The 26,061-nt window shown below is 36.5% G+C and overlaps 1 protein-coding gene across 1 annotated transcript in view; it reads right to left on the reverse strand.

Moving 5' to 3' along the window:
- Window positions 1-318: 318 nt before the first annotated feature.
- Window positions 319-26,061, reverse strand: part of LOC141332155 (dynein axonemal heavy chain 2-like) — a 326,684-nt gene continuing 300,941 nt past the window's right edge. The window contains exons 83-87 of the mRNA XM_073837257.1: window positions 11,842-11,956; window positions 7,566-7,742; window positions 4,723-4,794; window positions 786-936; window positions 319-674 (exon numbers count right to left, since the gene is read on the reverse strand). Coding sequence (XP_073693358.1) covers window positions 520-674; window positions 786-936; window positions 4,723-4,794; window positions 7,566-7,742; window positions 11,842-11,956 — 670 coding nt within the window. The 3' untranslated portion in view covers window positions 319-519. The remainder of the gene's footprint in view (window positions 675-785; window positions 937-4,722; window positions 4,795-7,565; window positions 7,743-11,841; window positions 11,957-26,061) is intronic.

The following is a 26,061-nucleotide window of genomic DNA, read 5'->3' on the forward strand; positions in this document are numbered from 1 at the left end:
AATGAATAAACAAAATGGCACATTAAAAGAGTCAGAAGAAAGAAGAACTTGTATTCCAGTTCATTCCATTTCTGAGATCTAAGCAAAAAGTCCATTGTAGTGCCACCTTGTGGCGGATTCTTATAAAATACGACACTATATGTAAACATCTTTTATGTGAAACACCTTATCCAGGTCAGTACTAAATAAAAAATAACATGCACTTTGTATGATCCCTCTTATTTTGGTCAAATAATTAACGTTTTGCAGATTCTGCAAGGTGTATGTAAACATTTGACCCCAACTGTATATATCTGGAAAATCTGCAACACCACTAAATGAGAAAATTCTGAGCTGTTTTATTTGACGCATTTAAATGAATTCACATTTCCTCAAGCTCTTGGATTTAGCACATTCTCTTCTTAAATTAAATTTACTCAGTGTATAAGAGTGTATAACAAGTGCTTGTCCTCTGTTGTGCACTGCATAAAATTAGACAAGGAGTGTTAATCAAGTGTTACTGAAAGTGTGAGTGCGTGTTTAGTTATCGAGGCTCATGAGGAGAGCGGTTCCTCTCTTGATCCAGTGATCATAAGGCACAGCTCCAGACTTCAGATCAACTGCCACCACGAATGACGGGCGACCACTACTGCCGGACCGCACAGGGTAGTAATAGCAGGGACAGGAGTACATATCTGCACACACACACAGCAGAACGTCAACAATTACTCAATGTACTGACATAAAGTTGACAGCTGAATTCAAGAGAGAAGATTCAGTAACACAGGGTTGTGTGTACGACTCACTCTTGGCAACCCTCTTGCGGCTCTCCACGGGTTTGAAGTGGATGGAGGGCATGGGGCAGACTAGCTGCATGGGCTCTGCCTCCACCAGACAGGAAGCTTTCTTATCCCAGCCTGCTCCCTCCAGATACAGCCCCTGGATGAACACTCCATCCTGGAAGAGCAAGGAGAAAAAACAAGAGGTTGAATGCAAAACAAAGACATTGAGAGAAGACGCACAGCGTTCTCCAATACAAGAATTTAACTGGGAAAAAACGTGAGAATATGTTAAAGGGATGGCTCACCCAAAAATGAAAATTCTGTCATTAATTACTCACCCTCGTGTCGTTTCGAACCTGTAAGACTTTTGTTCATCTTCGGAACACAAATTAAGATATTCTTTATGAAAGGACCCTGCATAGACACCAACAGAATAACCACATTCAAGGCCCAGAAAGGTAGTAGGGACATTAATTTTATGAAACTACGAGAATACCTTTTGTGCACAAAGAAAACTAAAATAACGACTTTATTCAACTGTTTCTTCTATTCTTGTAGCTTCATAAAATTAATGCTGAACCACTGATGTCACATGGACTATTACAATGGTGTCCTTACTACCTTTCTGGTACCCTGGAAATCCAGAGGTCTCGCGAGAGCACAATTTGATGCATGTTACTGCATTACGTAAGCAGTTCTGGGAACCAATCAAATCGCTGTATCTGATGTAGGCGGGCCAGAGGCGAGCTAAGCTGATGACGACAGCGGCTACAGATGAACACCAGTTGTTTGAAATGGCTTTGGCCGCTACAATGAACGAGTTAGACTTGGCTTTTCATATAAAAGAGGAACAGAAAACCGCGCTCGAATCGTTCCTTTGCAAGAAGGACGTTTTTGCTGTTTTGCCGACTGGACACGGCAAGAGTTTAATCTATCAGTTAGCTCCGCTGGTAGCTAAGCGTATGGGGCTCACACGGTGTATTGTTGTGATTGGTCGTGGCGTTATCCAATTGCGTGCAGTGAGAGTTTCAAATGCACGCTTGGTTCCGCCCCTCAAGTTAGGTCCTTTTCATTGCTCGATGCCAGACCCTTAAAGGAGAAGTCCGGTGTGATATTGACCTAAAGTGTGTTGAATCATTATACCGAGTGTGAACGTACCTTGCATATCTCATCTCGATTTGTGCCCTGCAGTCCGAAATCTGGGGTTAGTTAGCCGATGCTAACAGCAGGTTGTCAATGAGGGTGAATAGGGCATCGGAGTAGCCTGACATTTAAAACGAGACATTGAGAACTCAGAAAAAGCACCGGTAGTTTATTTACAAGAAGACTAAATTCGTGACTAAATTCAAGATTATCGTGACTAAATTCAAGATGGCGGCGGACGGTAAATTTCTTGCAGGTACTGTCTGTATAAATCTTCTTGTAAATAAACTACCAGTGCTTTTTCAAAGTTCTCAATGTCTCGTTTTAAATGTCAGGGCCCTTGGAAGTCTACCAATGAAGTGTGGAGCTACTTTGTGCCTCGTAAATGGTGTAAAACAGTGATTTATTTACACGGCTACTCCGATGCCCTATTCACCCTCATTGACAACCTGTTGTTAGCATCGGCTAACTAACCCCAGATTTCGGACTGCAGGGCACAAGCCGAGATGAGATATGCAAGGTACGTTCACACTCGGTATAATGATTCAACATACTTTAGGTCAATATCACACCGGACTTCTTCAGGCTACCTTTCTGGGCCTTGAACATGGTAGTTGTGTTGCTGTCTATTCAGGGTCAGAAAGCTCTTGGATTTTATCAAAAATATCTTAATTTGTGTTCCAAGAGTAAAAAAATCTCAATAAACCCCTGCGCTCTCTCAGATCTGGTTACACTTCTTTTACATGTTTCTGATCACAAAAAATGTATCCTGTAAGTTCTGATATGGAAATAAAGATACATTGCTTAAATATTAATTGGGTCTGGGAGTATACAGTCAAGTAAATTAATAAATATTGATGATCCATCCCTTCATAGTAAAAGGATTCATTTGTTCACCAGCTAATTAGCCTTTACCTTAATTAACATTTTATAATAACTTCAATTAGTAGCATTAAAAACATTAAGAAGTACATTTAAATAGTTTTGATTTAATTACATTTAATTGATTTAATTAAAGTTTTATATACACTATCATTCAAAAGTTTGGGGTCAGCAAAACATTTTTTTTTTAAAGAAATAATACTTTTAATACATCAAGGATGCATAATTTAGTAACTTAGTAAAGGCATTTATAATGTCATAAAAATGTATATTAAAAAAAGCATTTCTTTTTGACTTTCTATTTATCAGTTAATCCTGAAAAATGTATCACTTTTTTTAACTTGTAATTGATGCTGGAAATTGCAATTTACATTAAAAATATATATAAAAAATTTAAAAAAAAAGTTTTGGGACAGTAAGATTTTTAATGTTTAAAAAAATATATATTTTCTGCCCACCAAGTCTGCATTTATTTGGTCCAAAGTACAGCAAAAACAGTAAAAATTAAATAGTAAAAATTTTGAAATATTTTTACTATTTAAAATAACTGTTTTCTATTTGAATATATTTTAAAATGTGATTTTTTTCTGTGATTTCAATGCTGAATTTTTAGCATCATTACTCCAGTCACATGATCCTTCAGAAATCATTCTAATATTCTAATTTGCTGCTCAAAAAACATTATTATTAAAACAGCCGAGTAGAATTTTTGTCAGGTTTCTTTGATGAATAGAAAGTTCAGAATAACAGCATTAATCTGATTTAGAAATTGTTTGTAAGATTACCAAATTCTTTATCAATTTTGATCAAAGCAACCTTTGCGAAAAAATTATACTGACTCCAAGCTTTTGAATGATGTAGTGTATACTATAATGTTACAACAGCTTTTTATTTCAGATAAATTTTGATCTTTGGATCTTTTTATTCATCAAAGAATCCTGAAAAAATGCTCAACTGTTTTAAATCTTGATAATAATAAGAAGAAATGTTTCTTGAACAGCAAATCAGCATATTAGAATGATTTCTGAAGGATCGCGTGACACTGAAGACTGGAATTACATTTTAAAATATATTCAAATAGAATGCACATATTTTAAATAGTAAAAATATTTCACAATATTAATGCTTTTGCTGTATTTTAGATCAAATAAATGCAGGCTTAGTGTGCACAAGAGAATTCTTTAAAAAACATTACAAATCTTACTGTCAAAAACTTTTGACTGGTAGTGTGTGTGTGTGTGTGTGTGTGTGTGTGTGTGTGTGTGTACCTGGTATTCATCACGTTGTGGGGACCAAATGTCCCCACAAGGATAGGAGTACCAGTAGATTTTGACCTTGTGGGGACATTTCTCAGGTCCCCATGAGGAAACAGGCTTATAAATCATGCACAATGAGTTTTTTTGATGAAGCAAAAGTGTGCACAATCTCCTGTGAGGGCTAGGTTTAGGTGTAGGGCCATAGAAAATACGGTGTGTACAGTACAAAAACCATTACGCCTATGGAATGTCCCCATAAAACATGTAAACCCAACATGTGTGTGTGTGTGTGTGTGTGTGTGTGTGTGTGTGTGTGTGTGTGTGTGTGTGTGTGTATGTGTGTGTGTGTGTGTGCGTGTGTGTGTGTGTGTGTGTGTGTGTGTGTGTGTGTGTGTGTATATCAAAAACATTTAAAAAATCGTATTGACCCAAAACTTTTAAAAATAATATATTTGAATGTTTATGAACCACTAACAATAGTCAAGAAAATATATTTGTCCTCCCAAAAACTACTAAACAATTAAAAATGTTAGCACAGAGCCCTGGCATGACAGTTTTTCTGCTTTGGAGGCATGCCACATGAGAAGTGAGACAGAGAGAGAGAGCAAGCGAGACTGAGAGAGATGCAAATGTCAGGTGCATCAGCTCCTAATGGACAGCGGATGGCAGCAGTTACTCACCTTGGGAGGGGAAAGCAGATTCTTGTCATCCACAGTGACAGTGAACTCCCAGGATAGAGTGTCTACAGACACCTGCACAGCAAACACAACACTGATATCAGAATCACTGCCAGCAGGAAAAAAAAAAAAAACTCTCTCTCTCTCACACACACACACACACACACACACACACACACGGTTACAGTACTGCCAAGATACGGCCACTTTGAGTGTATCCTCAGTTCTTACTAGCCACCTGTCGGTGTGTGGGGACATTACACATTAGGACATTTGTTTTTCAGTCCATTTGCTACAGAATTGGCTGCCCCGAAGCGTCGCAGGTGTCTCTTGATCATCAGATGCAGCTCATTTTGCTGCTGTGCTCCTGAAGCTATTGAGCAGCTGAGCAGAGTGTGAGCGTGTGAGAACTCCTGTTTGCAGATCCCAAAAGGAACCAAGAATAAACATCCTCACTGGGGCATTAGGAAGGTAATGGAGCAGGACTGTGCAGTGTCCCCTTCAGAACGTGTGAGTAAGTGAATGTGAATGTAATGCGGTAAAATGTGTGACCATCGGTTCGCTGTGATTGAAGTCCATATGAGAAATCTAATACTGCATTTAAAACAGTCCTCTTGGGAAGTTTCCACTTGTGAGTTTGGAAATCGCAATTATCAAGTAATGTGCATTGCATTGATTTTGTTCAGAATAAACACGCAGAGCAATTTCACACTTCTTTCTCTCTCTTTAAATACCCAGGAATATGTTTTAGAGGATAATGCACCAAAATGAAGTGCAGAGGACTGACATTAGCTGTGTAATTGATGCTTTATCTGTCTATTTTATCATTCTTGTGTTAAGACTATTGCTATTGCTTAGACACACAAGCCTCTTGCCTCATAATCTGGCTGTTAATGCAGTTGTACTGCATTTTGTGGCACGATTTATTGAAAGTCATTATTAATAGTACACACAATCAATTGTACAGTTAACATTCACAGTTACAACTTCAGAACAATCAATATGAAATTGCTTCTGCGATGACTGTGTAATTTTTTAAAGGAAGAGTTGACAAAAATCATTATTTACTTAAAAAAAATAATTTTATGTACAAAAAAGATATTTTTTTAAATGCTGCATTGTTGTTTTGACCATACACTGAAAGTCTCCTAGTAAAAAAGTAATAGATTTAAAATGCATTTATTTTATACTAAGAATAGTTCAATACTAACATATTTACTGACATATCATTCAAGACTTACTGATATAAAAATACTGATATAAACTTTATTTGGAGCACTACTTGTGCACAATGTACATTTCTTCATATTAAGCCTACATTATGTTTAAATGTCACTATTGATGAGGATTGTATGATCTTTAAATAATATTGGTCTTTAAATGTGAAATATTTAAAGTGTACCTAAAATATACTTGCAATAGTTCCACTTCCGTACTTCAGTATATTTTATAGTTATACTTCAGCATTACTTTCGCACAATTAAAGCGTACTGAGTACAAAATTAGTTGTTCCAATTTAGCAGAGTTATATACTGCTAAATATACCAGTTTAGTATACTAGACTAAATATACCAGTTTAGTATACTAGACTAAATATACCAGTTTAGTATACTAGACTAAATATACCAGTTTAGTATACTAAAAGTACAATTGCAGGGTATTTTTATTAAAGGGATAGTTCACTCAAATTTACCTCTGATCCACCACTTTGTTTAACTGTCCTGAGCACGTTTACAATAGTAAACACTAAATTGGCCCACTTTCTAGTTTATAAAAGTATACTTAAGTGTACTTAAAGTATAACAGTAGTAAACTTTAAGTACACAACTAGCTTACATCTATGTTTTCAGTTTGTACTGAAAGAATACTAAAAGTGAACTTATAGGTATACTAATAGTTTACCTTTTTATGCATATTTAGTACACTTTGAAGTATAGTCTCAGTAAACTACTATTTTAGTAGTTTTATACAGCAAGTATACTCGTAAGTTTTCTTTAAGTGAACTTTACATCATATTTTAAGGTATACTACTATGTCTATATTAATTATTATTAAATATTCATTTGTATATATTTTGTTATGTGAATATCTGAAAACACAAAACATCAAAAGAAAGAACAGGGTATCTGCTTGTAAACAAACAAACAAAATTCTAGCTTCGTGTATTCTTTTTTATAAACACCTGAATGCAGGTAAGTTTCATTAATATAAAATAAATAAACATTTTGAACAAAAAGCTAAAAAAAAGACTATTCATGATAATCAAAATATACAGTCATATGACAGTCATTATTACCTCTTCATGGGTCGACAATTTATTCCATAATGTTACACAATTTTCCATATAAATGGTTTTGATGCTGTTTTATGTCTGACGATTGTGTTAGATTACATGTGGAGTCATCTGTTGTTTCGTTTTTTTCTTCACTTGTGTTTTGGAAATTCTGTTCAGGAGATGTGTAATAGCACCCCTAGCATATAACAATGAAAACATGGATTCTCAGAGCACTAGTATAGCTCAAATACATTTAGACTTTTTCTAAGTATAAGTCAAGAATACTTAAATGTCATTGTAAGTATATTTCGAGAAATATAGAAAGCACATTTCTGAGAAGTACATAAAAAGTATACTTCCCAATATTTTTAGTTTAAAAGAAGTATACTAATAGCACACTGCAATAAATTTCTTTTTTGTAAGGGTAAGCTTAGTAAGTATAAGAGGACACTAAAGAGTCCTCACCACATGTGTTTGATATCCTGAGAGTGTGCTAAGACTCTGTTAAGTATGTGTGAATATGTATGAGTCTCATGATGTGTTGTTGACTTTATGTGTGTGCGAGTCTCACGTTATTTTGGCGTGCAGAGCTCTGTAGTACAGCGGTGAGGAAGCCCGTAGGGAAGGTGAATCCAGACAGCCAGAAGAGGACAGGAGGGCGAGCAGTTTCCGCCCAGCGAGCAAACTGCTCCACGCGCTGGCACAGGTCCCTCATCCAAGACGCCAAGGGCTTCAGAGACGGATACGCCTAAGGATGGAGAGCATCTCATTACTGATGCGTGTCTTTTTTAGTGGTGTAATTAAAATGATCTTACTGTTCTGCAACAGTATTTGCTCTCAGCAGGAACTTGACACCAGATGAATGAAATCTCGTCAAGGGCAAAACATCAACTTCAAACGGCACAAAATAGCTTAGTGACATCTATCTCCGCTTACAGTAAGGCCTTTCATTGAGTATTGTGTAACTCAGAGTTCAGCTGGTTTATGAGAACTGCCGCTCAAGGCCATTGAGAGAATACAAAGGAAGAGTTTCTGTGGGTTTGGATGAGATGCATTACTGACTGTCATGAAGAATATCTTGAGTGATTGAACCACAGAATATAATATTACGCCTGGACTTGAAAGATTCTTAAACAAGTCTTACATAACCAGTTCAAATTGAGCAATTAAACTTACATAAATCTGACGGTGCAGAACAGTATGGTGCGATGTTTTCTGGAATTCGGAAAAATCCTTCAATGTTATTTTTAGTGTTCAAACAACAAAGATATTTGGATTTGATAAAAAAAAAAGAAGAAGAAGAATCAAACGTGAGTGTGGCTTGTGCCAAAGGAATTAGCATTTCAAACGCAGCGACTGCCACACAGCACTAGGAACATACTCATGATTAGTTTCATTTCACGCTGAGCCATAAAAAACCTTTATGCGTTTAGGTTCTCGCTGGCATGAAAATGAGAACGTTTTGAGATATTTCTAGGCAGAATAAATGCTGACGCTTTTACCCTTTGAAACTGGGACAACATGGAGTGATATAAATGAGGATAAAAGGTTTTGATGGAGTATCTCCTGATGTTTTAATCTGATCTAGCACTCAAGAGCAGTAGTTCCCAAACTTTCCCACCACCCACGCACCAAATTGAAGCTGTGCATAAAAATGGGGTGCCCTAAATAATCCAACAAACCCTTGCTCCCACAACGCAGCAAAGAGGTAGTATAAATGTATTTACAAATTAATCACAGTTGTGGGAACAAGTGCATGATGTCCATTGATTTTCTTAACTAGACAGTTTAAAGACAAATCTGTTCAAACAACCACGTTTCAGCACCACTGAACAATGACTGAAAGAAAAAAACATACAGTCACATACAGTTGAACACTTGATTTTTAATACTGTGTCATTACCTGAATGATCCACAATGTTTTTTTTTTTTTTTTGCTTAATGATAGTTTTTCATGAGTCCCTTATTTGTCCTGCCTGCTGTTTTTCAAAAAAAAAAAATCCTTCAGGTCCCACAAACTCTTAGGTTTTTCAGTATTTTAACCATTTCCAACAATAACTGTATGATTTTGAGATCCATCTTTTCACACTGAGGACAACTAAAGGACTCATATCCAACTATTACAGAAGGTTCAAATGCTCACTGATGCTTCAGAAGGAAACACAATGCATTAAGCAAGGGGTGTACACTTTTTTCATATTCTTTCATTATCCTATTTTCTTTTCATTTAGTACTGCCCTTCAGAAGTTGTCTCCAGGTGGACAAAATAAGGTAAATTTACCCTGATCTTCAAATTTGAAAAGTTTTCACCCCCGACTCTTAATGCATCATGTTTCCTTTTGAAGCATCAGTGAGCATTTAAACCTTCTGTAATACTTGGGAGTCTTTGGTGTGAAAAGATGGATCTCAAAATTACAGTTATTGTTAGAAAGGGTTCAAATACACAAAAATGCTGAAAAACCAAAGAATTTACGGGACCTGAAGGATTTTTTTTGAGAAACAGCAGGCAGTTTAACTGTTCAGGACAAACAAGGGATTCATGAACAACTATCACTAAACAAAAAAAAAAAAAAAACACAGCTGTGGATCATTCAATTCAACACAGTATTAAGAATCAAGTATATGCAAACTTTTGAATGGGGTCATTTTTACAAATTCAGCTATTTTCTTCTCTTGTGGACTACATATAAATGTCTTTTATGTGAAATATTCAGGTCAGTACTAAATAAAAAATAACGTGTTTTGTATGACTCCTCTTATTTTGTTCAAATAATAAACATTTTGCAGATTCTGTAAGGTGTATGTAAACTTTTGACTTTAACTATAGCATGCTATTAGAAATGACAAAAACTGATTAACTGTTCTGCAGAGTTCAGTTAGCCTTAAGGGCACATACATTAATGAACTGAACAGAAATTAATTTGATTTTATTAACATAACCTTGTGCTTTCCATACAGGTTATTAAACTTTTGAACTTTTGAACATCCATTCAAACTCATTATTTCAGTTAACTTTAGTTTTTTATTTTTACTTTTAGATAACAATAGGAACACTTGTGCCAATCTTGTGGAAGTAATAAAATTACTAAAATTAACAGATAAATACACAAACTAAAGCTAAATAGAAATATAAAAGAAACTAATAAAAAGAACAGAAAATTAATACATGTTAACTAAAATAAAAACCGAAAATATAAAAACGAAAGCTTATTTAGGCTTATTTATCATTGGCACCTATGGACCTAAATTTGGCAGTTCATCAAAGTAATGGAGGTTATACACTCTGGAAAATTATACTTAATAAGCAGGGGTATTTAAGCAAAAGTGTTTGTAAAACCCTAATTTAGTTCTGTCAGTAATGCTTGTAATGTCACATTTTATGAATCAATAAGCTAACATGAATGACATCAAAGTAATTTTCCACCATTACATCTGTTTTCTTCAGTGCATCACAGGTTTGAAAGCCTAGAGCTAACTATGAAATAAAGACACCGTGTGAGACATAAAATCTCAATTGTGAGATATAAAGTCATAATTCAGAGACATAAAGCCACCATTACGAGAGATAAAACTGCAGGAAACAAAGTCACAATTATCTTTTTAATTATAAATTTTTCCTCAGAAATGGACTTCCACAGATTAGAAACCACAGATCCAAGGTCAGCGAAAAAGGAACCCCACATTCAATAAATGGTGTGAGTGTTATCTTTTAATAGCCTTTAAGGTCACAACGGGTTATGTCAACAGTGTCAAAGTGACGTATGAGGCCTGACACCTTCACCCCTCACAAGCCAGCAGTTATAAAGAGCATGAAAGAACGGAAGATGGGAGAAAAAAGAGAAATGATGAGTGAAGAACAGCAGAGAGAGTAAGCGGCAAATGAAAGTCATACATCTCAGCGGAGATACAACGAGTCACTGCCAAAATATAACACTGGACAGAGACAGAGGAACTGTGCGTTCAGTGTTAAAGATAGGCTGATGGATGGAGAGAGAAAGAAAGAGAAAAAGAGAACGACAGTAATGAGGCACCGCAGACGGCAGAAGGACAGTCCCAGCTGGAGAGGAAGTCTTAATGGATGCTCTCCACTTATTTTGTAAAAGAGGTACTGAAAGATGGAGAACGAGACAGAATAGAGGCATGCATGGACTGGCATTTGGATCGCTATATAGGCCATTGCTCACTGAAGATCTTCAGGTAAACATGGTTTTGTTTATTCAGTTTATTTGAGGCCAGTTACCCTCAGCAATGAACCAAGAAGCGTACACGCACACAAATCTACATCAGAATAATAAGGCTGTACAGTATCACACAAGGTCGAACATACAAGACTGCCCTTGTTGACCTAAACACACACATCTTGTGGACTGAGACTGGGCAGCTCTCAGTTGATAAACACAAAGAGTGTTTAAACCCAAGATGAGTGCGTGTTTAATCCTCTAAATGTTGCTCTTTTCATCTCATCCTTCACAGAGCAATCCTCTCAACCATTATTTCACACACTCCTGTTGCTCTCCACTGAACACACACCTCTGACCTCACGGCCCACTTTCACACACTCACGCAGGGCTGTATTACAACTACAACATGACCTGGTGTGTGTGATTCATAGAGTTACAAGTCCTGTTCCAAAACCTAGTGAGATGCTTACCCAGATAGCATTCTAAAGGGAGCAGAGGGAGCAAGTGTTACGCTTTAAGATAACTTGTTTTGGCCAAATAGCAAGCATTGCATGTATTTGTGCAGAGAAGGCAATCCCAGATATCTTACTGCATTTTTAATCAAATAAGAGACATTTTTTTTTTTTAAATCTTGGCAAATGGTAGAGTTTAGATGTTCTCTCTTACCTTTTCCCAGAGAGGAGGCACACGGGCATCATGGATATAGTGAAATGTCTCCTCAAGACTGCTGGACATCACAACCAGACCTTTAATGCCTTTCTCTAGCTCTAAGAGAGCCAATCTACACACACATTTAGAACAGTTAGCATGTTTTTTAATCACATTTGACCCTGGACCACAAAACCTTAAGTCTTAAGTAGCACGGATATATTTGTAGCAATCGCCAAAAAAAAATTGTATGGGTCAAAATGATAGATTTATCTTTTATGCCATAAATCATTGGGATATTAAGTAGATATTTTGTACATTTCCTACCGTAAATATATCAAAACTAAATTTTTGATTAGTAATATGCATTTCTAAGAACTTCGTTTAGACAACTTCAAAGGCGATTTTCTCAAGATTTTTGATCAAGATTTTTTTGCACCCTCAGATTCCAGATTTTCAAATAGTTGTGTCTTAGCCAAATATTGTCTTATCCTAACAAACCATACACCAATGGAAAGCTTATTTATCAGCTTTTAGATGATGTAAAAATCTTAATTTAAAAAATTTTACCCTTTTGTGGTCCAGGGTGTGCAACATATATGACTGTTACGCTCTCACACACAGACCTGATGGTGTGCAGAAGTGCATTGTATCTTTGGATCTCCTGCAGCAATACTACATTCAGAGGTGAAAGGTCATCCTTCAGCAACTTCCTAGTGCCCTCATAGTCTATCTCAGCAGGGATCTTTTGCAGAACATCAGCAGAAAGTTCCAAAACCTAAACACAAGTGTCACATACACTGAAAGTTCTTTAAAAATGCCATTAGGACAGTAAATCTAAAATCATTTTTATACACACCTTTTCTTCCCTGCTGGCTCCAGTGCTGGTGGCGTCAGTGCTGGTGACTTGTGGCTGTAGAGACAGCAGTGTGTGGAAGAGTGTTCGAGCCTCTGTGATCTGGCTAGCGATGTCAGCATTGGGGTGTTGTCCAAATAGTTCTGGGTGCTCCAGCGCTGGCAACTGACCAATGTAGTCCACATATGAGGAGTGAGGCCCATCACGAGGAACATAGTAATGGACCAAGGAGGAGACCCTATACACACAGACAAACAGCTTTTAAAGGGGTCATCCAATGCCCATTTTCCACAAGTTAATATGATGCTTAAGGGTACTAATGAAAAGTTTGTAATATATTTTGATTAAAAATTCTCAATGGTAGTGTAAAAAAACAATTAATTTTACCTGGTAAAAAATGCCTCTGTTCTTAGCAAGCGATATCAGTACCTGGCCCTTTAAATTTTATGAACCTCTGCTCACCCCGCCCTTCAGTTCTGTGTGTTTACTGTGGTAAAGAGACGAACGCGGTGTATTTACTGTGTTTACTGTGGTAAAGTGACGAACACGGTGTATTTACTGTGTTTACTGTGGTAAAGAGACAAACGCAGTGTGTGTTTACTGTGGAGACTTGCGTTAACGTTACATCTTAATCATTAACAGGCACTGTTTTAAACCATCTAGCGTTACAAAGCTAAGCTTTATACTGACCCTCGTTTATAAAGCAGTATGGTGAGAAATGATTTGTGTAAACATTAACCCATTTAGGTAGATCGGCGGTCACATTCCCTCAGTGCTGTCAGTTTACTTTTCACTCGGGGCGGGTCTATGCTAAAACACTGCTGTCTATCAACTATCGCAGGAGAGGCCTCTGTGGGTGTTACGCCACAACGACAGGCATCTGAGAACGGCTTGATATGAGAAGGGGCAAATTATTTTACTAAATTAAAAGAAAAATACTGGGCGGATCTTTGTCATTCTAGGGTGGTTGTGTACACACACTCCTAACACACATTTCAGTTCAAACAGCTTGTAAAAGTGCATGTGGCACCCGATGACCCCTTTAAAGAGTAAAAAAAAAAAACCTTAAAGAGCATGTCATATGGGCTTTCAAAAAATTAATTTTTTTAGTTCTGATCATTTGTTGTGAATCCACTACTTCCTAAGAATGTGTGGATTAATGTAGACTGTCATTCTTCTTTCATTGTTTAATAATAAAGAATGTAGACTTATTTTGGTTTACAAACTGTGTTGTTTCATCAGTTAGTCACGTTAGCACTCGGCTAACATATCTACCATCATTGTTCTGCGAAGTGTTTACAGTTTAGCAGCTAAACTTTAGCTGTGGGCACGATTCGCTTGCATTGTATACGGAAAGATCAATCACAACAGACCTGGCCAGCTGACCAATCACAGCAGAGTAGGCTTATGAAAGAAAGGGGTTTTCCGACATTAAGCTCAGTACTGCCTCGAACAAATCATTTCAAAATGATTGCAAAATGATTCTAATATTTTACGTATATTCTGAGAAAACGAATATCCTGATCTTGACTGTTGGCAAGTTCATGAGACTCTATTAGCGCAGCAGTTCACTCTGAATCACCAAAAGCACACAAGTTGTGAAAAATCAAGTTTATGCCTAGAAATCCTTCCAAAAAGTTTCTGTGTGCTTTCTGAGTTGAATACCTCTGGACTGAAACTGACAGTTGACAGATAACTTGTTGTTGAGACGAACACAAGATATATTTACATCAGAAAGAAAGTACATGATTGTATTTCAAGTCACGTTTTTATCAATCTTGATTTTTCACATCTTGTGTGCTTTAACTGGGCGGAGTGAACTGCTGTGCTAAAAGAGTTTAATGAACCAGAGACCAATAGCCAAGGTCAGGATATTTGTTGAATAACATTCAATTTCAGTTTCTTATTCATTAAACCCTACACTACACTTGGAATATGGCACGTGTTGCATTGGACCACTGTTATACTTTTTTGTCTTTTTTAAAAGCTTGATGCTGAACATTTTACACTACCGTTATATTGACATGCAAGTACAGAATTTTCTTTTTATAAAATCTCCTTTTGTGATCAGGCAAAACAGAGCAAGGCAAAATGTTAATTATTTTACCAAAACAAGAGGGATCATCCAAAATACATGTTATTTTAAAATGAGTACTGACCTGAATAAGATATTTCACATAAAAGATGTTTACATATAGTCCACAAGAGAAAATAATAATTGAATTTATATAAATGACCCTGTTCAAAAGTTTACATACACTTTCTTAATACGGCATTGTTACCCAAATGATTTTTTTTTGTTTAGTGACTTTCTTGTTTGTCCTGAACAGTTAAACTGCCTGCTGTTCTTCAGAAAAATCCTTCCTTTTTTCAGCATTTTTGTGTATTTGAAGCCTTTTCAACAATGACTGTATCATTGAGGCAGGGGTTTAAACTTTTAAATTTGAAGATCAGGGTAAATTTAACTTATTTTGTCTTATTTTGAAACATGTAAGTATCTTCTGTAGCTTCTGAAGGACAGTACTAAATTAAAAAAAATATATGATATTTAGGCAAAATAAGAAATTTGTGGGTTTAACTTTTTAACTGGACAAACAAGGAACTCATGAACTATCACTAAATTCAACTATTATTTTCTCTTGTGGACTACATGTAAACGTCTTTTATGTGATATGTATCTTATTCAGGTCAGTACTAAATAAAAAATAACATGCAGATTCTGCAAGGTGCATGTAAACTTTTGACTTCAACTGCATATACTTGTATATATAAGGAATGTCATACCTTTCTGTCATTTAGTTACACTGCAATGAGTGGTTTGTAAATGTTTCAACTTCATAATATTTAACCAAAAATGTGGTGTAAAATGTTAAATAGTTTAACATGCTAAAAAGTTGTTAAAGGTTGCAAAAATGCTTTGTGTTATTTAGTTACATTGGATTTGTTGTGAATAGCATAGGTGCCAAAAGAAAAATCAGCAAAAGTTTGTCAGATTTGGCTCATAAAAATGTAAAGCTGTAGGGCAATTTCATACCCATTCCCAAAATAATACATTCTTTAGTTTTCATCTACAAGTCACATCAAATAACTGATAGTTGCTAAACTGTTTATCACTGAAACTTCACAGATACTGTAATTACTGCCAATGTCTATTCCACCCAACAAGTCCAGTAATCCATGCTATTTCATTTCTATTACTGCCTAAAACTTTAGAGCTGCCTGTGCTGTGCACTCAAGTCACCATGGAGGCACTGATTGAGGGTAATTATAGGATGTGGTTGCTATAGTAACAGATGTTCCATCCATGTATGCAATATTGCTGGGTCCTGAAAGACCAGCAGACTCAGAGGAACTGGAGCCAGACGCTACGAGATTCAACTTTCGGCCCCATGGGGGAGCTGTTGGTCTTCATTAGATCAGGACTGTGGCGGCTGAAGAGGACACACGGGAATCCTCACAGCAGGGTAAAAAGGGGTGTCAGGGATCAAAGTGTGTGTGTGTGATGGCTTGACATATATTCAATGCAAAGTTTGTGTGTGAGAGAGTAATGAGAAGATCTGTCCGTGAGACTGTAAGATTTTCTTGTTCTTTCGCAACCAGGCAAACAGTCTCGCCATATGGGGACGCTCTATCTCTTCAAAATGTTCAAAAATGGGGACTAACAGTGACGATCATACAAACACTAAAGACTTTGTACAGTGTTTGGACCGAACAGAGAGGACATTAGAGATTCTGTGCGTGCGGTTGGGTTTACTAGGCTGGAGTTTGGGGACAAATTCGTCTCCAGAAGTGAGGCAAATCTGCCAAAACTTTACTTTAGGGATATAAATAAATTAAATCATGTTTTTAATCTAATAATGCAGTTTTCTTTAAGATTTAGGATTAGGGTTTGATTAAATTACATTTTTGTACCTGTTAAACAACTTATTTAAAAAAAAAAATATTTATGTCTGTATATGAACTCACTTAAAGAAGGGCGCATCAATCACAGCAGGACAGAAATATTGGTTGATGTAGGTGGTAAGCAGACGCCGGTCCCAGTCATCAGTCACATGTCCTCCATAGTTGATCCCAGCGATGAGGAACTTGAGAGCATCCCAGGGGATTTCCTCATACTCATCCAAATAAAGACTCAGAAGATTCTCACTCACCTGAAAAACAAAGAGAGAGGAATACTTACTGTAAACAATCAGTCTTCACAAACCCATACAGTTGCCAGAGACGCATATGGGTTCACAGATCTCTTATAATATATTTTTAAAGCATGTTTTTTCAATAACGATTTCATAGCCGTAGGCAATACCTATTACATATGCAGCTTATCTTGAGCTTAAAATATTACGCAACATTTAGGCTACAGATGCAAAAGGTGAATACAAAGTTTCATTGAAGGTATGAGTGATAAGATGTATGCTTTCAACTATAATGACTTTGAAAAGCTGCCAAAGTCCTAATAATTTTGAAAAAATGAGTAGTGGAACAACTAAAATAAGGCCTTAGTAGCTGTCTCAGGTATGCAATTGGCTAAAAAGGGGGAAAAAAAGACAAAAAGTCCCCGCCTAAATCAATGTGACTAGATGAGAAGTAGAAGAAAAATTTTATTTTATTATTAAATTATATATAAAATATATATATATTTATTTATTTTTTATTTTTATTTTTTTGGTGTATGAATACATTTCATGATTTTGAGGACCTGGACCACAAAACCAGTCATAATGGTCATTTTTTTAATCCTCTGAAAGTTTAATAAACAAGCTTTCCATTGATTATGTATAGGTTAGGATAGGACAATATTTGGCCGAAAGACAACTATTTGAAAATCTGGAATCTGGGGGTGAAAAAAAAATCTAAATATTGAGAAAATCACCTTTAAAGATGTCAAAATGAAGTTCTTAGCAATGCATATTGCCAGTCAAAAAATAAGTTTTGATATATTTATGGTAGAAAATTTACAAAATATCTTCATGGAACATGATCTTTGCCTTATATCCAAATGATTTTTGGCATAAAAGAAAAATAGATCATTTTGACCCATACAAAGTATGTTTGGCTATTGCTACAAATATTCCTGTGCTACTTATGACTGGTTTTGTGGTCCAGGGTCACATTTATATTTTTAATGTGTATTTGAATAGCTTTTCCTATACATTAAATATATTTTGGACACGTTTATATTTATTTTTATATGTATTTATTTATTATATGATTTTTTTTTTTTTTTTACTTGTTTTAGATGTAGTATTGTAAAAGATCTAAAAGAGATTGGGTTGTAATCTATATTTGAACACTGACGATTATGTGATACTGAAAAAGTTTGTCTTTGCTCTATGCACTTTTTATACTTTTTGCAGTTTTGTATTTTTATGGCCTTACTTTTAAAGATTTATTATTAAAGGACTTTGTGTGCAGGATTTTATTACTACTGTATTGTAAAATAAATAAATATATATATAGCATAATATTACTGATAATCACAATAAATAAAAATAAATAATTAGTCTTATTTGGGAAGAGGGTTGACAGATATAAGTGACTTGTTCGGAGTTTTTGAGGAAGCTAAGAAATAAATGCACAAATTAATGCCTGAAATACATGTACTTAAAATAGATATGAATATGCAATATTTTACTCAAAATCATACTTTTTTACAAAACTACAGAGAAATCCACATAAATACGGAAAATTCACATCCTTGTCTCTCTTTCTCTTTCTCTACCTCAAAGTCAGAGTCGTTGAAGCTGTAGATAATGTTCCAGCCGAGCTGCAGGAACTTCCTCCTCTCCAGAATGACGCTGTGGAAGAAGCAAAGAGTGAAGAGCAGCTTACGGTATAGCAGCGGCCGTGTGCAGCGTGAGAACTGAGACTCAGACACCCGCTGATAGAGACGCTTCATATTCCACTTGACCCCCTGCAGAGACACACGACCACACACACACAAACCACTTTAATTACAGCACACACACCATTCCAAACATCTGACTATATTGTGCGAAGTGTGTATATGTGTACCCTGGGAGGCTCAGTAGTGATTTTGATGCCCGTCTGCAGGATGGCGATGGGGAATTCTGGGTGAGGGGAGGAGCTTAGCCACAGTCGGAAATCTGGATGACATTCTTGGACTTGTAACTCGTCTACTAGCTTATCCAGCTCACACATCCAAGAGAGAGACAGGTGACAATTAGCCAAGAACACCCAATGACCTGCCAGAGAGAAAGAGAGGTTTGATTAGCAGATTTAGTAAAAGTAAATTAGATTTGACATTTTCTGAAGATAATGTGAGTTGTGCTTGCCGGTGCTAGGGTGTTATGTTTGTCCTTTTTTTTGCTAAGCTGCTTTAAAAATCATTTTTAGCATGTTGCTATGAAGCTGCTAGGTCATTGCTTATTGGCTAAAGACAAAATAGTTTATCCCAAGTCTCTGTGCTATTCATTCACTCTATGATAGTCCCTAAATATCGATCACACCTAGTATTTTGTGACATTACAACCATTAGCATATTTATAGGATTGTCACACAATATCTACTTGGTATTCAGCAACCTGGTGAAGCACTGTTACTCATTTTACGTGTGAAGTCAGTCCTAAATGTCATTTTAGAGACTAGAGACTATAGAGGCCACAGCTAAAAGTACTAAAGCTACAGTAGCAACATTCCTGAATTCAAACTAAATTCAAAGCATGGCACTAGTAGCAACACCAAGGTCATGGGTTCCCAGGAAATGCAAGAATCAATAACATGTATAAGTTGAATGCAATGTAAGTCACTTTGGATAAAAGCATCTGTCAAATGCATAAATGTAAATGCAAGTAACAAACAGTTTAATACTCAGGGTCAGAGAAAGTGTTAAAATTACTTCTGTAAAAGTAAAATAAAACTGCTTTTGGTGCTAAAAGTTGAATATATATAGTACACTACCATTAAGATTTTTTACAAATGAATCTCTTGTGCTTATCAAGGCTCCATTTATTTAATCGAAATTACAGTAAAAAGTGACCCTGGACCATGAAGTCATAAGGGTCCATTTTTTTTAATTGAGATTTATACATAATCTAAAAGCTGAATAATTAAGCTTTCCGTTGATGTGTTTGTTAGGATAGGAAAATAAATGGCCAAAATACAACTATTTGAAAATCTGGAATCTGAGGGTGCAAACAAATCAAAAATATTAGGAAAATCGTTTTTAAAGTCTTCTTAGCGATGCATATTACTAATCAAAAATTACGTTTTGATATGTGACCCTGGACCACAAAACCAGTCATAAGGTTAAATTTTACAAAACTGAGATGTATACATCATATGAAAGCTCAATAAATAAACTTTCTATTGATGTATGGTTTGTTAGGATAGGACAATATTTGGCCGAGATACATCTATTTGAAAATCTGGAACCTGAGGGTGCAAAAAAATCAAAATACTGAGAAAATCACCTTTAAAGTTGTCCAAATTAAGTTCTTAACAATGCATATTACTAATCAAATTACATTTTGATATATTTATAGTAAGGATTTTACAAAAAATCTTCATGGAACATGATCTTTACTTGATGATTTTTGGCATAAAAGAAAAATCAATAATTTTGACCCATACGATGTATTTTTGGCTATTGCTACAAACATACCCCAGCGACTTAAGACTGGTTTTGTGGTCCAGGGTCATATATGTTTACAGTAGGAAAATTACAAAATATCTTTATGGAACATGATCTTTACTTATATTATCCTAATGATTTTTGGCATAACAGAAAAATCAATAATTTTGATACAGTGTATTTTTGGCTATTGCTACAAAAAAAACCTGTGCTACTTAAGACTGGTTTTGTAGTCCAGGGTCACATATTTTTAAAATATTATTATCATTTTCAGCAGCCATTACTCAGAGGTGTAAAGAGTACCTAAAAAACATACCTAAATAAAAGTACAGATATTTACAACAAAACTGACTCAAGTTACAAGTCACCGCACCACAACAGATAAAGTCTGTCTACACTGGACGCAACAAAGTGACCTTTGCAAATCACTTTTTCTGTCGGGGATTTGTCGTGTCGTGCCGCATCTAGTGTAGACAGCATCACTGATTATAATAGGTTCTACTGTATTTTGTTGCACTGCACCGCTTGCATCCGGTGTAGACACAGTGTTAGAGAATCAGATTTTAACAAGTATTTTACTCATACTGAATGTAGGCTCAGCGATGCACTAGTCCTTAACACCTAAGAGAAATGCGGTGAAAAGCAAGAGCTTATTTGTGAGGATCACATATTGGAGCAGACATGGCCTAATGGTTAGAGAGTTGGACTTGTAACCCGAAGGTTGCGGGTTCGAGTATCAGGTCCAGCAGGGATTGTAGGTCTCTCCACCCTCAATACCACGACTGAGGTAAGGCTCTTGAGCAAGGCACTGAACCCCCAACTACTCTCCAGGCGCTGCTGCAATAGCAAATATGGCTGCCCATTGCTCCGGGTGTGTGTTCAAATTCTGAGTATGGGTAGCCACACGTCACATCCTTTCCTTTCCTTATTTTCTAAAATCAAAATGAAACTGAACACCACAATACTGCAATAAATCAAGGTCGACACAACAACTTAAACGTTGGCAAACACTCAAGTGTCAATTAAACTCAAGCACTCAAAAGTGCATAAGTAAACAAATATCCTTCAAAAAGGTCTCATTTATGTCCTCATCTCATATATGAAACACCTGCGATTCAGCAGCTCCTAATGCACTCTAATTACATGAGTAGCCTTGTTGACAAGTTTGGGCAACATCAGTTCTTTTGTAGCAGAAATAAACTGCAGAAAAAGTTAGGTGCCATGCAAAATGTAATGTGCAATTGCATTACTCATCAGAAATGTAGCAAATTTAAGAGTACATATACTTATTCAAAATTGTAGTCAAGTATAGAGTAAAAATGGCTAATATCTATGATACTCCATTTAAATGCTAAGTAGCCAAAAAATAACTTAAATACAGTAACTAATTACATTTACTCAAATACTTTAAACCACTGCCATTACTCCAGTCTTCAGTGTAACATGATCCTTCAGAAACCATTCTTATATGCTAATTTGGTGCGTCGCTATTAATTTCAAAGTTGAAAACATAACTAATATAATTTGAGGGTGAACCATAAAGAGATAGCAGAGAAAGCTATAAACAGGGAGATAAATAGTGGCACAAACACAGGCAGGGGGATCACCTCACCATTTGCGACTCCCTCTTTGATCAGCCGCGTTGCGATGGGTGCCTGGCCCTGACCCAGCGAGAGGGCAAAGAAGCGCTGACCCATGCCTGACGTCTCTGCCAGCTGAACCAGGGCTGCCGTTGGGTCCACACCAGGGGACAGCACAAAGATCAGAGGAGTCCTTGTGGTACTGTCTGCTAAAACCTGACACACACACACACACACACACACACACACACACTGGTTTACATGTTTTATGGGGACATTCCATAGGCGTAATGGTTTTCATACTGTACAAACCGTATTTTCTATCGCCCTAACCCTACCCTACACCTAAACCTAGCCCTCACAGGAGATTGTGCAAACTTTTAATTCCTCAAAAAAACTCATTGTGCATGATTTATAAGCCTGTTTCCTCATGGGGACCTGAGAAATGTCCCCACAAGGTCAAAATCTACTGGTATTCCTATCCTTATGGGGACATTTGGTCCCCATAAGGATAGGAATACCAGTAGATTTTGACCTTGTGGGGACATTTCTCAGGTCCCCATGAGGAAACAGGCTTATAAATCATGCACAATGAGTTTTTTTGATGAAGTAAAAGTGTGCACAATCTCCTGTGAGGGCTAGGTTTAGGTGTAGGGTAGGTGTAGGGCGATAGAAAGTACGGTTTGTACAGTATAAAAACCATTACGCCTATGGAATGTCCCCATAAAACATGTAAACCCAACATGTGTGTGTGTGTGTGTGTGTGTGTGTGTGTGTGTGTGTGTGTGTGTGTGTTTGTTGTGGGCATATGTGTCACTCACGGCCTTCATATCGAGAATGGGCGGCTCTACGAACTGAGAGCCCAGGTTATTGATGATGAAAGTCGTGACGCAGAGAGAGACGCGATCCTGTCGGAGAGATCTTACAATCAGCATCCTCTGCAGCTCGTTGCATTTTTTTTGCCATTCTCCTGTGCAGAGAGTAAAAGAATGGAAAAACAAAACAAAGAGGCAGATTGTGGCATTCAGGTCAGGGAGAGAGGGGAGAGAAATGAAGAGGGAAATTACGAAACAAGCTGATAATGTGTTTCACTTCACTGACTTTAAAAGGGGACTTTTCATTGACTTGTATTGTTTTCATATTGCTCTAATGATGTTTCCTATTCCCTAACTAGGAACTTTTTTTACTGGAACTTTAACAGAACTGTATGATTTTTGCTTCTGTTAATAGTATATGCATGTGGACTGAACACCATTATAAATCTCTGACATTGGCTTTGATTACCAAATGAATGGCTTTTATAAATCTGTTCTTTGATTCGCAAACAAATGATTCTTATTAGTTGATTTTTAGGGAATCAAAATCATATACAGCAACCAATGTAATCCAACCAAAAGAACTGAAGGAGCCAGAATCATTCTGAATATGTACAATTCCAAACCCAGTATCCTAAAATTAGGTTCCCACAATGTACGCAAAGCTTGACCCACACACAGACATATATTACCAGGAAGCGATGCTTTCTCTGGTTCTGGATTGGTGTACCAGAGGTGCCAGTCTCGAGGGTACTGCTCAAACGAGGCCATGAGTCCATGGAAATTAGTCAGTTTATCCAGTTCAGTTATGTTGTCCCAGTTAGAGTCCGACAGCCAGCCAGAGCAGGGGTTATCCATCTGTTTCTCCTTATCCAGAACCTAACACACACACCACACAGAATGCTTTATGTAACATGAGGACTTTTTCATTTTTAAACAAGTCAAGACAATCCTTTCTCATAATCCACTTTCAACAACAAAACACACACCAGTCCCCCCCGGAGAAAGAAGCTGTATTCATCAACGTTGAGCTTCCTGGACGCCTCTAGGATCTTGGCACACATGTGGAAACTGAACAGGAGCTTGTGACACTCAAACAGTCCTCGACAGGTGTATCTGGAAACAGATCAAGAGAAATGAATAATTTTAATTAGCAAAGATCCATTGAACTAATCAAAAGTGACAGTACAGACATTGTTACAAAAGTTGAAGTTATTTACATTATAATATTTAACAATATTACCATTTTCATTGTAATTTTGATGAAATAAATTCAGACTTGGTGATCTTAAAATGCTTCTTTCAAAAACATTTAAAACATTACTCCAAAAAACTGCACAGTAACAAAAGTAAAGAGTTTACATACACCTTGCCGAATCTGCAAAATATTAATTATTTGACCAAAATAAAAGGAATCATACAAAATGTATGTTATTTTTTATTTAGTACTGACCTAAATAAGATATTTCACATATAAGACGTTTACATGTAGTCCACAAGAGAAAATAATAGTTGAATTTATCAAAATGAAAATTCTTTGGTTTTTCAGCATTTTTGTGTATTTGAACCCTTTCCAAAAACAACTGTATGATTTTAAGATCCATCTTTTCAGACTGAAGACAACTGAGAGACTCACACACAACTATTACAGAAGGTTCAAACACACACTTGATGCTTCACGCTGGACGAAATGCTTTTCTTACTTCTCAAATTTACCGTTTTAGAAAAAAAAAAAAGCTAAATAATCTGTCAAAGGGGTAAGCAAAAATATCTTATTTCACACAGAAAACAAGATTATTTTTCTTACCCCATTGGCAGATTATTTAGCTTGTTTCAAGCAAAAACACTCTTAATCTTAAAAGACAATAATTTTTACTCGTCTAGAAAATCCTTCTTGATTTAAGAATTTTTAGATATTTTGGACAACAAGACAAAAAATCTAAATAAGAAAAGCATTTTTTGCAGTGCAGAAGAAAAAAACAATGCATTTAGAGCCAGGGGTGTAAACTTTTGAACAGAATGAAGTTGTGTAAATTTTTCTTATTTTGCCTAAATATCAAACTTTTTTTCATTTAGTACTGCCCTTCAGAAGCTACAGAAGATGCTTACATGTTCCCCAGAAGACAAAATAAGTTTTTACCCCCTGGCTCTAAATGCATCGTTTTTCCTTCTGACGCATCAGTTAGTGTTTGAACCTTCTGTAATAGCTGCATATGAGTCCCTTGGCTGTCCTCAGTGTGAAAAGATGGATTTTAAAAATCATACAGTCATTGTTGGAAAGGGTTCACATACACAAAACTGCTGAAAAAAACAAAAAATCTGTGGTACCTGAAGGAATTTTATGAAGAACAGCTGGCAGTTTAACTGTTCAGGACAAACAAGAGACTCATGAACAACTATCACTAAAAAAAAAAATAAAAAATAAAAAACAGCTGTGGATCAATTAGGTAACAACACAGTATTAAGTATCAAGTGTATGTAAACTTTTGAACAGGGTCATTTTTATAAATTCAACTATTATTTATAATCATCTTTTACGTAAAATATCTTATTCAGGTCAGTAATAAATAAAAAAATAATGCATTTTGTATGATCCCTTTTATTTTGGTCAAAAAATTACCTTTTTGCAGATTCTGCAAGGTGTACGTGTGTAAACTTTTGACTTCAACTGCATGTGTATGAGACTCATACACATGCAGTTGAAGTCAAAAGTTTACACACGTACACCTTGCAGAATCTGCAAAAAGGTAATTTTTTGACCAAAATAAAAGGGATCATACAAAATGCATTATTTTTTTATTTATGAGTGCGTGATTTTGTGTTTCTGACCTGTAGACGGCATAAGTGTGATATCTGTTGAGGTTGTTTATCCTCTCCTCCAGTTTGTGGCTGCGGGGGCTGCTCTCTATACTCAGGGTAAACAGGTTGATGTAGGCGTCCAGAGAGAACTGATACATGGGATCTATATAGCCCAGATCATTCAGTACAAAGAACAGGATGGACGCCCTCTGGGCGCAGGGGCGGTAGGCCTGAACACACACAAACACACACAGAGTGGTGTCTATAACTTTATCTGCCTCTCTTGCTATCAACATCCTCATCTCAGCAGTCTTTTTATCTCTCTGGCTTATTCAGAGGCGCAATCTTTAATCCAATCTGGCAACCCTTTCAGCACCCTCCCTCACACCATCTCTCTCTCCTTGACCTCCCCCTCATCCCTCTCTCTCCCTCTCACCTCTCTGGCGGTATCGATTTGGCTCTCGGTCAGTTCGCTGATCTCCAGTTGTTCTGCGACCTCTGTGGCCGTGACTTTGGAGGTCTGCAGGGTGTTCACCAGCTGAACGTCATCCAGCAGGGAGCCGGATGCCTCGTTCAGCAACCTGTACAAACACACAC

Source organism: Garra rufa, chromosome 3 (assembly GCF_049309525.1).
Source record: "Garra rufa chromosome 3, GarRuf1.0, whole genome shotgun sequence".
Classification (NCBI taxonomy): Eukaryota; Metazoa; Chordata; class Actinopteri; order Cypriniformes; family Cyprinidae; genus Garra; species Garra rufa.